The sequence below is a fragment of the Tauraco erythrolophus genome, chromosome 4 (assembly GCF_009769465.1).
Source record: "Tauraco erythrolophus isolate bTauEry1 chromosome 4, bTauEry1.pri, whole genome shotgun sequence".
Lineage (NCBI taxonomy): Eukaryota > Metazoa > Chordata > Aves > Musophagiformes > Musophagidae > Tauraco > Tauraco erythrolophus.
Genome location: NC_141468.1, coordinates 32,309,118 through 32,323,680, shown reverse-complemented (window position 1 = coordinate 32,323,680; position 14,563 = coordinate 32,309,118). Strand labels below are relative to the sequence as shown.

The 14,563-nt window shown below is 34.2% G+C and overlaps 2 protein-coding genes across 2 annotated transcripts in view; one reads left to right on the top strand and one right to left on the bottom strand.

Annotated features, from left to right (window-relative positions):
* Positions 1-14,563, bottom strand: part of IMMP2L (inner mitochondrial membrane peptidase subunit 2) — a 501,527-nt gene that overhangs the window by 289,885 nt on the left and 197,079 nt on the right. The gene's annotated exons all lie outside the window — the stretch shown is intronic.
* LRRN3 (leucine rich repeat neuronal 3) lies at positions 12,236-14,455 on the top strand. The gene has a single exon (XM_009987323.2). The coding sequence runs from the start codon at positions 12,329-12,331 to the stop codon at positions 14,453-14,455; it is 2,127 nt and encodes a 708-aa protein (XP_009985625.2). The 5' UTR covers positions 12,236-12,328.

The following is a 14,563-nucleotide window of genomic DNA, read 5'->3' as shown; positions in this document are numbered from 1 at the left end:
AAATTAATCCTCAATGCACATTTATTGGTATTTGGTTTGTGTATTACATCAGCTAACTCTATCAGTGAATTGGCTATTGGTCTTCAAAAGTATCTGCATTACCTGTTGCACTCTACTGCAAGAAAGTAGACCTACATTTTTAGAGAACCATCTTGTAACCTAAATCTCTTCTTTCAGATGGTGGATCAAACGCTCTTGAGATACTGTCTGCCTGGTTTTAACATACTGGTTGAGGAAGGACCTGTTAGGATATAAATCAACCCTTCCAAAGGTCAGAGAGTTGATATATGTCCTCTGCTTTAAAGTCTTCCATGGCATATGTTTACTTTTCTTTTCTGAACTACAGCAACATGTATAGCTTTAAATATTGCAAATTACATGGATGACTTCAAAGAAACTCAGGCAACTTTGGTATCTCAACTGCTTTTGTTTCTTGTGGAGAACAATGGAAAATTCTAAAACCCCAAGAGTAATTTCCAAGGAGGTTATTGAAATACCACATCCCTCAAAAAGAGAGACATCATTCTACCCTTCTGTTTGTAGTTCCTTCTATTACAGTATGGGATGTACTCCAGAACTTACAGTATGTATTGAGAAATCTTATTTTCTTCAAATGCTTCCCAAGCATTTACATAGGACACAAAGTGTTCTTCCATTGTGCTTGCCTGTTATGTTTTTCCATACATCTAGTTATTTTCCATACATGTTAGTATGCATTTTCCATTAGTTCCAGCAGCAATATGATGGGAGAATTTCTGAGAACACTTTTAAGAACTGGAATAACACTTTTGCAATTAAATCTTCATACAGTCTTTCTTAGTTGACATATTTTCTTAGAATTATCATGCACATATATGGGGAGAAACAACTCCCGGTTTTTCACTATATATAACTACTACCCGTCTACTGTAAACGATACGTCACTGTACTTAATATTTGCACAAAAAATTAACAGCTATTTCTCCTTTGTTGTCAATAAATCTAAAATTGTTTTACAGAAGAAGCAACATTCTTTTTCCTAGTTTCTTTTCAGAAAAATTTATTATGATTTTCCTCATACTCACTGATTTCATCCTTGTTCCAATTTATTTTATGGAACCTGAGTGACCAGAACCATATACAGTGTTTCATGAGAGTTCTTACCTGTAGCTGATAAACAAAACTAATGGGTTTTGGCATATGCTAGGTTTGTATTTGCTGTTTCACAGGCATTCTAGTGCCAGCAGTACTCCTATGCATAAGCAAGCATACCATGTTTTTCTCCTTACTTCTGATATTCCCTCTGAGGTGTTCCAAGTTTGAAGTAGAAGTTACTACTAGACCCTGAAAGTATAATTTGTCATTTCACACTACTAAAATATCACACTATTGAAATATCTATCTTTCTTTAGTTATTCAAGTTGTTTTATTGCTGGAAAAGAGAACCATGACATTGTCTGAAAGAAGAAAGACTGAAGTCAGACTTAAAAATAAATGCCTTATGGTAAAAAAAGCAGGTTGCTTCAATTTAAAATTACTATTACTAGAAAATTATGGCTAATCCATCTTTGGAAGGACAAACTGGAAGGACAATTTGAAACAGTTCATCTTTCCCACTTCAACACCAGTGACGAACAAAACTGTTCATTCTATCATTCCATAATCACCACTAAAGGAATCTTTTCAGGTAATATCAGTGTACAGTATCTTAATTCAAACTTATATTTTGTTCAGTTTGAAGAGGCATCTTGCCATAGCAAGACGTATTTCATTGCACAAATACATCTGTGTACCTCTAACACTCTCATCGCAATATGCGAAGTAGTGTTCCTATGTGTCTTTACATATGCACCTTCAGCTGATATGTCTATGTGTAGTCTTTGAATCATAAGGAGGAATCACAACAAAATTCAAGAGAAATTACACTTGTCAAGAAAAATCTAGCACAAGCTTTGAATACAGTGATCACAATCTGGTTGATTGACTAGAACAGTAAATACTGGTCAAAATTCTCTGGGAGATCAGAACATTAATTTTAACACTGCTGTCAGATTTGGCAATCAAAATGCAGAAAGGTGATGTAAAAGGATGATGGATCCTGGAGAGCTGAGAAAGAAATACAAAATCAAGATGTGGCTATATCATGCAAGTTTCATGACAGAAATAATCCTGTTCAATGACGTGATAATGAGCTAAATCATCTAACATTAAGAGATTGAGTGAATTTTTCACTTCAGACAAACTAGGGAAAAATCCTTTAAAATTATAGGGAACTCTAGAAGGATTGCACATCAGGAAAAAATGGAGTGGGGAAGGTGTCTAAGAACCTAGATACGCTGGAGAGGTACAATGGTTTAAATAAATTTGTAATATTGAAAGTAAAAGAAAAATACTTGAAAGAGGATTCAGTTACTGTTCCAGGAACTATGTGATTATTTAGCTGTAGCGCCATTCACAGTAGAAGGGATACTCTACTTAACTATAAGTGTTGCTATTTATTTATCTTGTATTTATCCTCTTTCTTCTGTTCTTATTTCAAAACACAAATCATAAAGAGAAAAGATCAGCATTTTAATGTATTCACTTCTGGGGAAATAAGAAATGAACCATGATAATCCTATAGTGTGGATTAGGGCTGACGAATGGGTCATAAAAGCACAAAAAGCAATCATTTCAGGTCTGAAAATAACATTAGTTTTGCAAATCATATAAAAAAAATTAAACATATAATGTTACTAATTAGAAGCTCAGCTGAGCAAAAACCATAATTAAAACTAAATAGAAATCAAAATACTTTCTGCAATTAGAAATGACAGTATCTCTACGAGCTGGTAATTTATGAGCATGCAAAAATCACTCCAACTGATATAAAACACAGTAGAAAACATAACTTTTATTTCCTAATCTTTACAATAATATTCTGTCAGTTTTTGCATCCTGAAATTGTTTTTCTTCAATCCATTTCTCTACACTGCCTCAAGCAAGATTAAAAAAAACATTATCCATTTCTGTTAAACAATACATTGTGAACCTGATTCTCCAGGTGGCTCAGAATGAAAGTAATCACCCAATATATTCACAATTATAAATTTAAAGCAATTCAATCTAATTTGGTAGGAAAATTCATGACACAGAAAATCTTATCTCATTTAATACTGGCACCTCAAAATTACATTTTTTTTCTTAGTAAGGAATTTCTACTTACTATAATGACAAGAGGTATTTTTTTTTCTCTTAATGGATCTCAAACTACCTTCCATGTAGTATGTTGTAAGTATACAACAAGTCCTGGTTAGGATTGTGGCAGGATGTTCCTGATATAACTGCATTCATTAAGCCCTTTTATATCTTTAGATTCTTATAGTTGATAATCTATACAGTGTACACTGGAAATGGCAAACTTTTTTGAAGTATTATAAAGGCATTTACCTTGACATGATCATTTCCCAAAGCAAACCATAAATATACTAAAAACTAAAAGATGAAATCACTAAACATTAGGAGTATGCCATTAAAGACTGTTGACTTAAACTAATCTAGGTCTTTCAAGCCTAAATCTTTGTTATTGAAAAACTGGAGAATATAAATTGTAACTCCTAAAAGTACCCTGTTTACTATTATGCTAATTTTATTACAATGACATTTTTCCCATGGTAAATCAAAAAAGATAAATTAATAAATTCCCAAGGAAAATATTACGTGCTAAGTACAGACACTAATCTTTCTCTGTTTTTTTTACAACAACCTGAACATATCTATTTCTATGGTTTAGGCAGGTTTAATGTTTGCATTTTAAGAGCCACAAAGAAAAAAAAAAAAACAACAAAAAACAAAACTCACAAAAAGCAGATTTTGCCAATAGCTCTGCTGGATTTTGGCTAGGCTTCTTTACTAGTCAAATGTACTATAGACCCCCAGAATCAGTATGGTAGCTTTCTAGAAAACAAGCCAAAACTGGTCTTACTCATCTTTAGTTCTGGCCATCTGCTTGAAGCATCTGGTAACTGGGTACATTCACCCACATCCAGAACGTGACTGCTCTCTTGCCAACTATGTGCCTAGGTAACTGCCAATACGTGCTTCTCCACGACTAACATGACAACTGTCAAAAAGAAGCTGAACATGTTCGAATAAATCTAAATTAAACTAATCCATTACTTTCCCAAGTTACAGCAATAATTTTTTTGACATAATTGCTTGATAATGGCAACGACAAATAAGTCACTTACACAATGAAACCTCTCTGAGGCTAAAAACTGTTACAAGGATACCAAAGACCTAAGTACTTTGAAAAGCTATTTTTAACATTTAATCCTTGCTATTTTCTCTGACAACTGGAAAATATATGTGTGCAGTTGTTATTTAAGAAAAAAATCAGAGCAAGTAATGCTAGCAATGAGTTACATTTTTAGATAAAACCATCAGAATTATACATTAAATATCTGATTTAAGAAGAAATAACATAAGAAATCAGTTCAGATTCTTTTTAAAGTTTCTTTTCCAATTAATCCAAGTATATAAAATTATTAGATGAGGTCTAACTGCCATACATTAAAAGTCTTGCAAGACAATTTGGAATGTCATATTAGAAATTAGAACATAAATGACAGATTAGAACACAAATGTTAAAGAAATGTGCAGCTTCCACTGAGATTCATCTTCCTGGCATGCAAATATAATTTTATAACACCTCTGCTCACTCAAAAAGAATACCTAAAACTTATTTTGTGCACTTCATATTAGGAGAAGTGAAAAAAAATGAGGTAACTGTAATTACTGAAATGACTAATTCCTTTACCAAGTATCATCAGACAAACTTTATGACTTCTTTTGCTATGCCATTTGTTAAAAGGTAATATGTATTTAGTGTCTAGGAAGTGTGTGATTAAAAGTTATAAGCACATGAGAGAGAGAACAAGAATCAGAAAACCTAAAATCAAAGTCTGGAAAACTAATCCAAGATCATGATAGTAAACTACTAAACTATGGTTAGAGGAAAAGAATAAACCCAAGGATATTCAGAAATTGTCATAGTGACTTCTTTTTTTTTTTTCTTGCCCTGTCTGAATCACCATTTGTGCCTCTTCTTTTATTTTAAGCTCCATGGAGTAAATGTCACAGTTTCGTTCTGCAGCAAGTTAGCACACAAGATGGCATGGTCCTTATCCACCACTATGGCTCCAATGCACAATGCTGCTGTTGCCACCAAATTAACAATAGTAACAAAAAGATATCCTATTCCTATTAAGTGCTGTGATTACGATTGATAAACACCGTGCCTCACATGCAGGTGGTTCTATAGTTATCTACCATTCCATGGTCAATCAGTTTAAAACAGATTAGGGAAAAAAGTGCTATATCTTTTCCAACCTCCAATTCTTAAAAGAAGTTTTTATCAAATGTTCATTTAAGTCCATTGAAAAGCATATGTAATAAATTATCACATACCATATGTAAATATTTCTTTGGCTTCCATTTTACTTTGTTGTTTTCATCACATCTATTTTAAATACTGTATTTTCAAGCTTTACAATTTATTATATTGCAATGTTTTCCAAAACACTGTAATGTAATTTTTGATTGATACAAGAAATAGAACTACAGTAAGTTCTTAACGAATTCTACATGGTGATAATTGCTCTGATATCTGTTAAATTGCATTAACATACAGTAAACGAGCACAAGGATGGTAGACCAGACTCAATTACTGAAAGAGAAAGGGTAAATCTCATGTAAAGGGTAAATCTCATCTAGCTCATCATGATATTTTTCTGAATCTATCTTTATTTTTAGATCAAACTAACCTCAAAGCACATGACGTCCATGGATACAAAGAACTTTTAATGATGTATAAAATCTTGTAATTCTTATCTCGTAATGGCCTAAGGTGTGAGAATGTCTTGTATTACAGTCATATTAAACATATTAAGCTTGTGGCCTTCCCTCAGGCAAATTTATTACAAGCAAGGAAAAAAGTGAAAAGGAGGTGTAACAAGTTCACAAAATAAATATAAACACATATGGTGAAATAATTAATCAGACACTGCAAATTGCTTCTAGGGTTAAGCACAAGTACCTTTGCTATTTCCTTTATATCTCACACTTACCGCTATTCAGGGCCAGCCTGAAGTTCTAAAAATCCATCATTAGAAAAAAAAGAAAAGTAGATTTCCAAAATTAGTCAACATCCCAATAGGAAGCCCTAGTCAAACTTTTCAAACATGTCCAGATATTCCAGGTACTCTACTCCTGAGGTTTTCAGCCGAAGAAGTCAACTGTCATACAATAGTCAGTTGCCTAAGTTGAAATTCTCAGAATTGAGATTGTCAGAAACACATTAGCTTCCAAAAATCCTCATTCATGTTTTCATTTGAGACTATATGTTAGCTATATGTAAGTATATAAACAAGAGCATATTATAATGAACTGTTAATTTGTATTTGTAAAGAGAAACAGGATTCTGTAAGAAACTCTCTGCTCCAGAGAGTAGAAAGAAAGCAAGATTCATATGCTAGAAGAAATTTTTTCCATTTTTATAAAACCTATATAATTTCCAGGAACTCTATCAGATCAGCTAGGAGAGCTTACTTCAAGAAATATTTTATTTCAAGACTGGTTCTGTTATGAAAATCTATTATACTATCTTTTTGTGCTTTAACCTAAACTTGTATTTCTTCTTCAGTCACAAACTTTCTGTACATATTTCATGAAAAACATTCCAGTTACATTTTTATAGAGAAAAAAAAACATATTTCTGTGCCAATGCTTGAAATACGTCAAATAAATAAGTTGTTCCATCTTTTTGTCAGTTGTGTTGTTAATGAAAAATTCCTCAAGGAGTCAATTTTTTAATTTATTTTGATCATATAACAAACAAGGAAGAATTGCTTTATAAAATTGTCAAAAAGATACTAAATGTTCAAACTTAAGTCTGTATATTTCCATAACTAACACTTAAAAAACCAAAAAACCCCAAGTGCTGTAACTACAATCAGGTGAGGCATGAAATGTCTCATGCTCAATTTTAGGTTAGTGACATTTCCAGATTTCTGTCCCTAGAACTACTCAAAGTGGTTATAATGGCAAGAATTGAGAAGTGGCTCTTTCAGTTGATGTGTTTGAAAGGTAGCTTTGTATGAACAGCTGTGTTTTCAAAATGCTTGCCACCTCTAAATTGGTCCTTGTGAAGTGAACTGTTTGCCTTATTGCCAGCAGGGCACATTGCAGTGTAGCTGCTGCATTTTTAGTTTTTATCACTGTCTCTCTAACTGCTGAAGTGGAAAAGAAAGATTGCCAAAACCTGACGTGTTTCTTTTCCTTTCTGCCCACTCTGACTTGGTTCTTAGCTGTCTGTTGCTCCAGTGATGAGAAACGTTGCTCAGTTTATTCACTCACTGAATGTCTTTTCCAGCTCAAATAATGGTGATATCCTCCTGTAAACCAAGGCTCCAGCTGTCAATAACAGTAAATGAAACAAACCTAATTAAGACATACCAATCATTGTCTACACAACAGATAATTAGGCTGAGAAAAGTTACACACATCAGGGTGCATTTTTCTAAAAACAAGACATAATACCTTAAAAGCAAGAAGCACTCCATATTTAGTAAGACACTAACTATGGATTGCAATAGAGACAGATTTCAACAAAAAAATTAAAGAATCTGTCCACAAAGATTTAAACAGTTTTAGGATAGAAGTTCTAGTACAGGAAAAAAATAATTAAAAATACATATTATTACTAATAAGCAATACTAACTTTTTAGTTGCAGACTATATTTAGACTTTTTAACCGCAGACATTACGAAGCAAACCACATCTTTTTATCTGGAAGAGAAAATACATGTACAATCAGAGTGTGCACAGCGATTTATAAATGCAGTTGGGTAAAGAATTACTTCAAAGACTCCAAAACTATGATGCATAGCTCCTGCTGCTGCTTGTGTGAAAACACTTATCCCACAGCTCAGCTTAACGTTGATAATTTGCTGCTGAACCTCATATCTACAAGCTTTTCTATTGTGCACCACAGTAGGTATAAGTTTTAAAAATCACTTGCACCACATCAAAAATCTTGAGGGGTCATCAAAACCCACTAACAAAAGACCTATAAGAAAAACAGTAATTTTGCTTAACAGATAATGCTGACATAATTGCATTATTTGAATTAACTTTTTTTTTAAAGAAAATATCTACTTTTACACAGAAACCTCTGTGTAAGTAAATCTCAGATACTTTAAATAATACTCAAAGGAACAGAACAAATAATCTTCAGATTCTCTTTGTCCTTTTTATTAGTACCTTTAAAACTGGACATTTGAAATGCAAAACTTTCACATAAAATTCCAGATTGTACAAAGTATTTAGATTTAAAGCACTGGAACCCATTAATAAAAATTGTGAAAATCAGTGTTAATAAGAGCATTTCAATTTAATCTCTATTTAGTGTTATCACTACATATTTACTATTATCAGTACATTAACGAAGAAAGTGAAAAAATGTATTCACAAAGTTCAAAGTATCTCAAAGTTAAATGCTTCTTTTCCAATACAAACATTTATCTCAGTAACGCTACATTCTTCAAGGAAATTGAACTTCAATTACAGTTTATAGCATTGAGTGCAAGATAGCAATTTACATGAGGTTTATTTTGTTACAGTAAACTGCAGCTCACTTCTCAGTTCAAAATGGTTTCTACACATCTCAAGGTTAGAAATTAATTACATGCACGCAGACACACACACATAAACAATACAACCAGTTGGCATAAGCAAAGTCATATCGCATAACTTGATTCTGGGTTTTGAGCTCTTCAAGCGGGACCAGAAAACATCACTAATTTTTTTTTCCTTTCCTGTCAACATTGTATATCAGAGTCACACAATAAAATTATTATAAATAAAAAGACCAACAGAAATATTTGGCCACTCAAATGATTCTATTTTTGCTGTGCATTTCATTATTTAACTTTTTTGTTTATTGTGTTATGTGATCATAGAATCATAGAATCGTTAGGGCTGGAAGGGGCCTTCAAAGGTCATCTAGTCCAAACCCCAAAAAAAGATTTGATGTGTACTACAGTCATATTATTTAGTTTTAGGTTGTCCTGTAAGGAGTAGGGAGTGGGACTCAATGATCCTTATGGGTCCCTTCCAACTTGAGATATTCTATTGTATGATCTCATAAGCCACTATGGATGTCCATACTACTCCAGAAACATTCTTTTATTCCACACCTTGAATGAATGGTAGTTAATACCAAATCATTTTTGTGTAAAATAATAGATAGATATGGTACTATTTAAACCAAAAATATTTCTGAAGTGAAACAATGTACTTTGGAACGATGCCTCTGCAGGCTGGGAGAGATTGTGAAAATTATTCTACAATCTGTTATTCAAGGCACTCAACCCCAGTGAATATTTTATACAAGGCAGAAGCACTTTAACTGGAGAAATAAGAAAGATTTATGCTAGAACACCATATGAGCTTGAGCTCGTGGCTTATTAGCTGGAGCGTTCACCAGAAAGAGAAAAGACATCAGATTAAATCATAAAGAAGAAGAATTTCAACCTGGATTTCCAACCTCTTTTTTGCTGCCTTTTGTGGAAAGCCCACTCTAATATATATGACATGAAAATGTTCACTGTGTCCTTGGTTTTTGGCTTGAGAATCTCATAGAAGCTGAAGTATAAACTCAGAAGGAGTACAAACACGAGAGGAATATAAACTCAAATGCAGGAGAATATGGGCTCTAGGTACAGGAAAATGTAGTAGTTTACATGTTTTAACTGGTACAGCCTCTCGGGTACCTGGGACACACATGATATGTCCATCCTGGTCCACACCCTATCTTTCACAGTGGCCAATGGCAAATATCGAGGGAGGAGTTGAAAAGCAGGTCAGCTATGTACTTATACTTCCCCAGAATATTTTTCCAGTACCTCTACTGAGCAGAATTCCTGCGCATCATAGTGGGATCAAAATGCTGCGATTCGATAGCTGCAGTAGCAGTCCCTTGAATCTCAATTAATTTGCTATTCATGTAAGTTTTCCAATGACCTTTCAACTATTAAAAGCTTACATTTTGTATTCACCATGCTTACAGATACATTTTTAATATACAAGCCAAATAAAATTCTACAAGTCAATGGAACATGCTTTAGAAAGTGCATCAAGAGCACAACCCAAAAAATTTCCTCCTTCCGTTTATCCTCTTTTCTCCCTACATAGTAAATGACATCTGTGCGTTTGGCATAGAATGATTTCTACTGAGATCGTTAGTAAATGGGACAGTACTCCATACAAGTATACATCACCTTGCCTCCAAACTGTCCAACCTTTATTCTTCTGTAAGCCTTAAGTTCATCTCGTTTCCCAGAACAAAGGAACAGGTTACATTTTTACTGTTTCAGTCAGCATGTCTTTGCATTGCAGTATAAACTGGTTCATTTGCATGAAAACATATTATTAATCCTCAAAACAGCAGAATGTTTTCTGTGTGTTTATCTCACACATTGTCTGTTCACTTTATTAATACATTTACGTGTTAAAATGTAATATTAAATGTCCTTACATGTACATAACACAAACAGCAGCCTCAAAGACTTGTCAAATGTACTTCAAAGTGGTCCAGTGCCCATGTCACGCAACACAGCCCAACACTTTTCCTTTGAGTTGATAACGGAATGCCTATGTGGTCAATACGCTCAATCCTCCTGGGCCTGGAAAGGAAACCTAAAATCTAAATCCTTGATGCTTGACTGTTATAATCTATCTATACCAGCAACACCTCAAAAGTTACTTTTCAATGTCAGTGAAGCATTGATCTTATGTTACAGTTTGTAAACAATATCACTGTGAATTTTAACACTAGAGGCAGGGAAAAACAGGCACAAGTGTGTATCATATGAGAATCTTCTGAGACAAAGTCCAGTTAAAGTTAGTGAAAAATCTATATTCTGAAGTAAATTAAGCAGTTAATGCATACTACTTCATATATGAAAACACAAGCTTTTCAATTACATGGTTTGGAACACAACGTACAGGATTTTTTTTGCCCCAGAAAAAGCAAGTACATACCAAAAACCTGGAGAGTGCACATTTGATGCTTCAAGATGCTAAGGCTTCAGTCTTTGCTATAATTTGGGACATGAAGACAATCTGCAACTTCAAAGCAAATTCTTGCAGAGCTACAGACCAAAGAGGCAATTGCTAATGTACTTTTTTTTTTTCCTTCTTATCACTCTAAAGACACTTTTCTGTTATTACTATTCCTTGCAATTGAAGTTATTGAAGCCGAAATAAGTAAGCCAGTAATTAGCCTGAATTTGCCAAGATGAGGAGCTATTTATTGTGAGGTACATATTTCTTTTTAATTATTGCTTTAAAGAAAAAAAACAAATTGTCTTCCTAAGCGGTAGCTACAAAAAGAATTACAAAATCATAAAACCTGTGAATTATCAATTTTGTATATTTCTGTAGAAACCTCTCAGAGGCTTGCCTAAGAATGTCATCATTAGGAATGTGTATTAATCCAACCATTCCATTTTCCTTTGATTACACATAAATTATGTTCTTTATATTTATAAATTTCATGTTCAAAAGTTAAATATTCATGCTCTGTAGGATTTTGCTCAGTGTTTACATTTTCAAAGCCAACAGAACTCAGTCTGCTTCTAGCGATAACTGAAAGAAAAAAGAAAATATTTTAAAGGAGCATAAAATATGTAGAAAAAATCTCACTGATATATTTTGCTTTATACTTTATGGATCTTCATCTTTCTGTAGAGCAATGCTCCACTGGACGTCTGACAAGCTACAAGTCTAAAGATATATTACTATATTAACTTCATTTATGCTATCTGGATACCACTACAATACTCTAGGCACCACAGTCATTTTCTTTTCTTACTTGCAATAATTAACATTAGAGAGCTAAAGATGGCTAAATTAATTTATTACTTTATAGTTTCTTATACTAATTATTTCCTCTTCTTGTATTTTAGGTCATCCTGTCATTCCTGCAAACACTAATCAATCATGGGATTTGAAGTTAATACTACTAAATAAATGAATTGCTTAATCTCCTATGACCATCTATACATACTTCATCTTCACAAAGCTTATCAATTTTATGCCATCAAGGACAGAGTGACCTTCATTTCCACAAAATGCTTCTTACTACTGGACAAGTTGGTTACAAATTTATCACTTATCCTCAGGAAGAAAGTCCTTCACGATCATCATTTGACAAATGCAAGTGTGTGTATTATCAATTGACCAGGTCACACTGAATTCCAAAACCATAATTGTGGAATACTAAACAGTCTGTTACATCTGAGCTAAGATGAAGGACATGCAACTCAAAATTAATTTTCTACTTGGCCTAGTTATCACTGCACTAGTACAAGCTGTAGAAAAAAAAGCAGACTGCCCAGAGTCATGTATATGTGAGATCAGACCATGGTTCACTCCCAGGTCTGTGTATATGGAGGCTCCAACAGTGGACTGTAATGACTTAGGCCTTTTTAGTTTTCCAGCCAGACTGCCTGCTGACACACAGGTTCTACTTCTACAGACTAATAATATTGCAAAAATTGAACATTCAGTAGACTTCCCAGTGAACTTAACAGGTCTAGATTTATCTCAGAACAACCTATCCTCAGTGACCAGTATTAATCTTAGAAAGATACCACAGTTGCTTTCAGTGTACCTTGAAGAAAACAAACTCACTGAACTCCCTGAAGAATGTCTCTCTGGACTCCACAATTTACAAGAGCTTTATATTAATCATAACCTGCTTTCTGTGATTGCACCGGGAGCTTTCATAGGCCTCAATAATCTTCTCAGACTTCATCTCAATTCAAATGGTCTGCAAATGATCAACAGGAAGTGGTTTGAAGCTACTCCTAATCTTGAAATCCTCATGATTGGAGAAAATCCAATAATCAGAATCGAAGATATGAACTTTAAGCCTCTTATCAATCTGCGCAGCCTAGTTTTAGCAGGCATAAATCTCACTGAAATACCAGATAACGCTTTGGTTGGCCTTGACAATTTAGAAAGCATCTCCTTTTATGACAACAGATTCATTAGAGTACCCCACATTGCTCTTCAAAAGGCTACAAATCTTAAATTTCTGGATCTAAACAAGAATCCCATTAACAGGATACGACGAGGAGATTTTAGCAATATGCTGCACCTAAAAGAGCTCGGAATTAATAACATGCCTGAACTGATTTCTATAGATAGTCTTGCTGTTGATAATTTGCCTGATTTAAGGAAAATAGAAGCTACCAATAACCCCAGATTGTCATACATTCATCCAAATGCATTCTACAGACTTCCCAAGCTGGAATCGCTCATGCTCAACAGCAACGCGCTGAGTGCCCTGTACCGCAGTACAGTGGAATCCTTGCCTAACCTCAAAGAAGTGAGTATACACAGCAATCCCATTAGATGCGATTGTGTCATCCGCTGGATTAACATGAATAAAACAAACATTCGCTTCATGGAGCCGGAGTCCTTGTTTTGTGTTGACCCTCCTGAATTCCAAGGCCAGAACGTGAGACAGATACACTTCCGGGAAATGATGGAAATCTGTCTCCCCCTGATAGCTCCTGAAAGTTTTCCATCTACTCTGGATTTAAAAACTGGCAGTCATATTTCCTTACACTGCAGAGCAACAGCAGAACCAGAACCTGAAATCTACTGGATAACACCATCAGGACACAAACTTTTGCCTAATACTATCTCTAATAAATACTACATTCATTCTGAAGGAACATTAGACATAAGTGATGTAACACAAAAAGAAAGTGGCTTATACACATGTATAGCAACGAATTTAGTTGGGGCAGATCTAAAGTCAGTCATGATTAAAGTGGACGGCTCTTTTCCTCAGGACAGCAATGGATCATTGAATATCAAAATAAAAGATATAAAATCTAATTCTGTTTTGGTCTCATGGAAAGCAAGTTCTAAAATTCTGAAGTCCAGTGTTAGATGGACAGCCTTTCTGAAAGCTGAAAACTCTCAGGCTGCACAGAGCGCTCGAATACCATCTGATATAAAGGTATATAATCTTACACATCTACATCCCTCAACTGAATACAAAATTTGTATAGATATTCCCACTATCTATTCACAGAATAAGAAACAATGTGTCAACGTAACCACAAAAGGACTGGATGTAGCAGTGAAAGGCTACGAAAAGAACAACATAATAGGATTCCTTGCTTGCCTTGGTGCTTTTCTGGGAATCATCTCTGTGATATATCTCTACAGCTGCATCTCACGAGAGATGAACTATGACGCTGGACACAGCTATCTAAGGAATTACCTGAAGAAACAATCATTTTCACTAAATGAGCTTTCCCCTCCTCTAATCAGTCTTTGGGACATGGGCAAAGAAAAAAGCACAGCTATGGAAGTAAAGGCAACTGTAATAGGTGTACCAACCAATATGTCATAAATATGTCAGTATATCACTTAATCCCTGAAATAAAAAGCACATGACTGCATTTGTGCTGAACAAAAAGGCAACAAGAAAAAGCATTTCTTTCAGGAACCAGATGCCTGG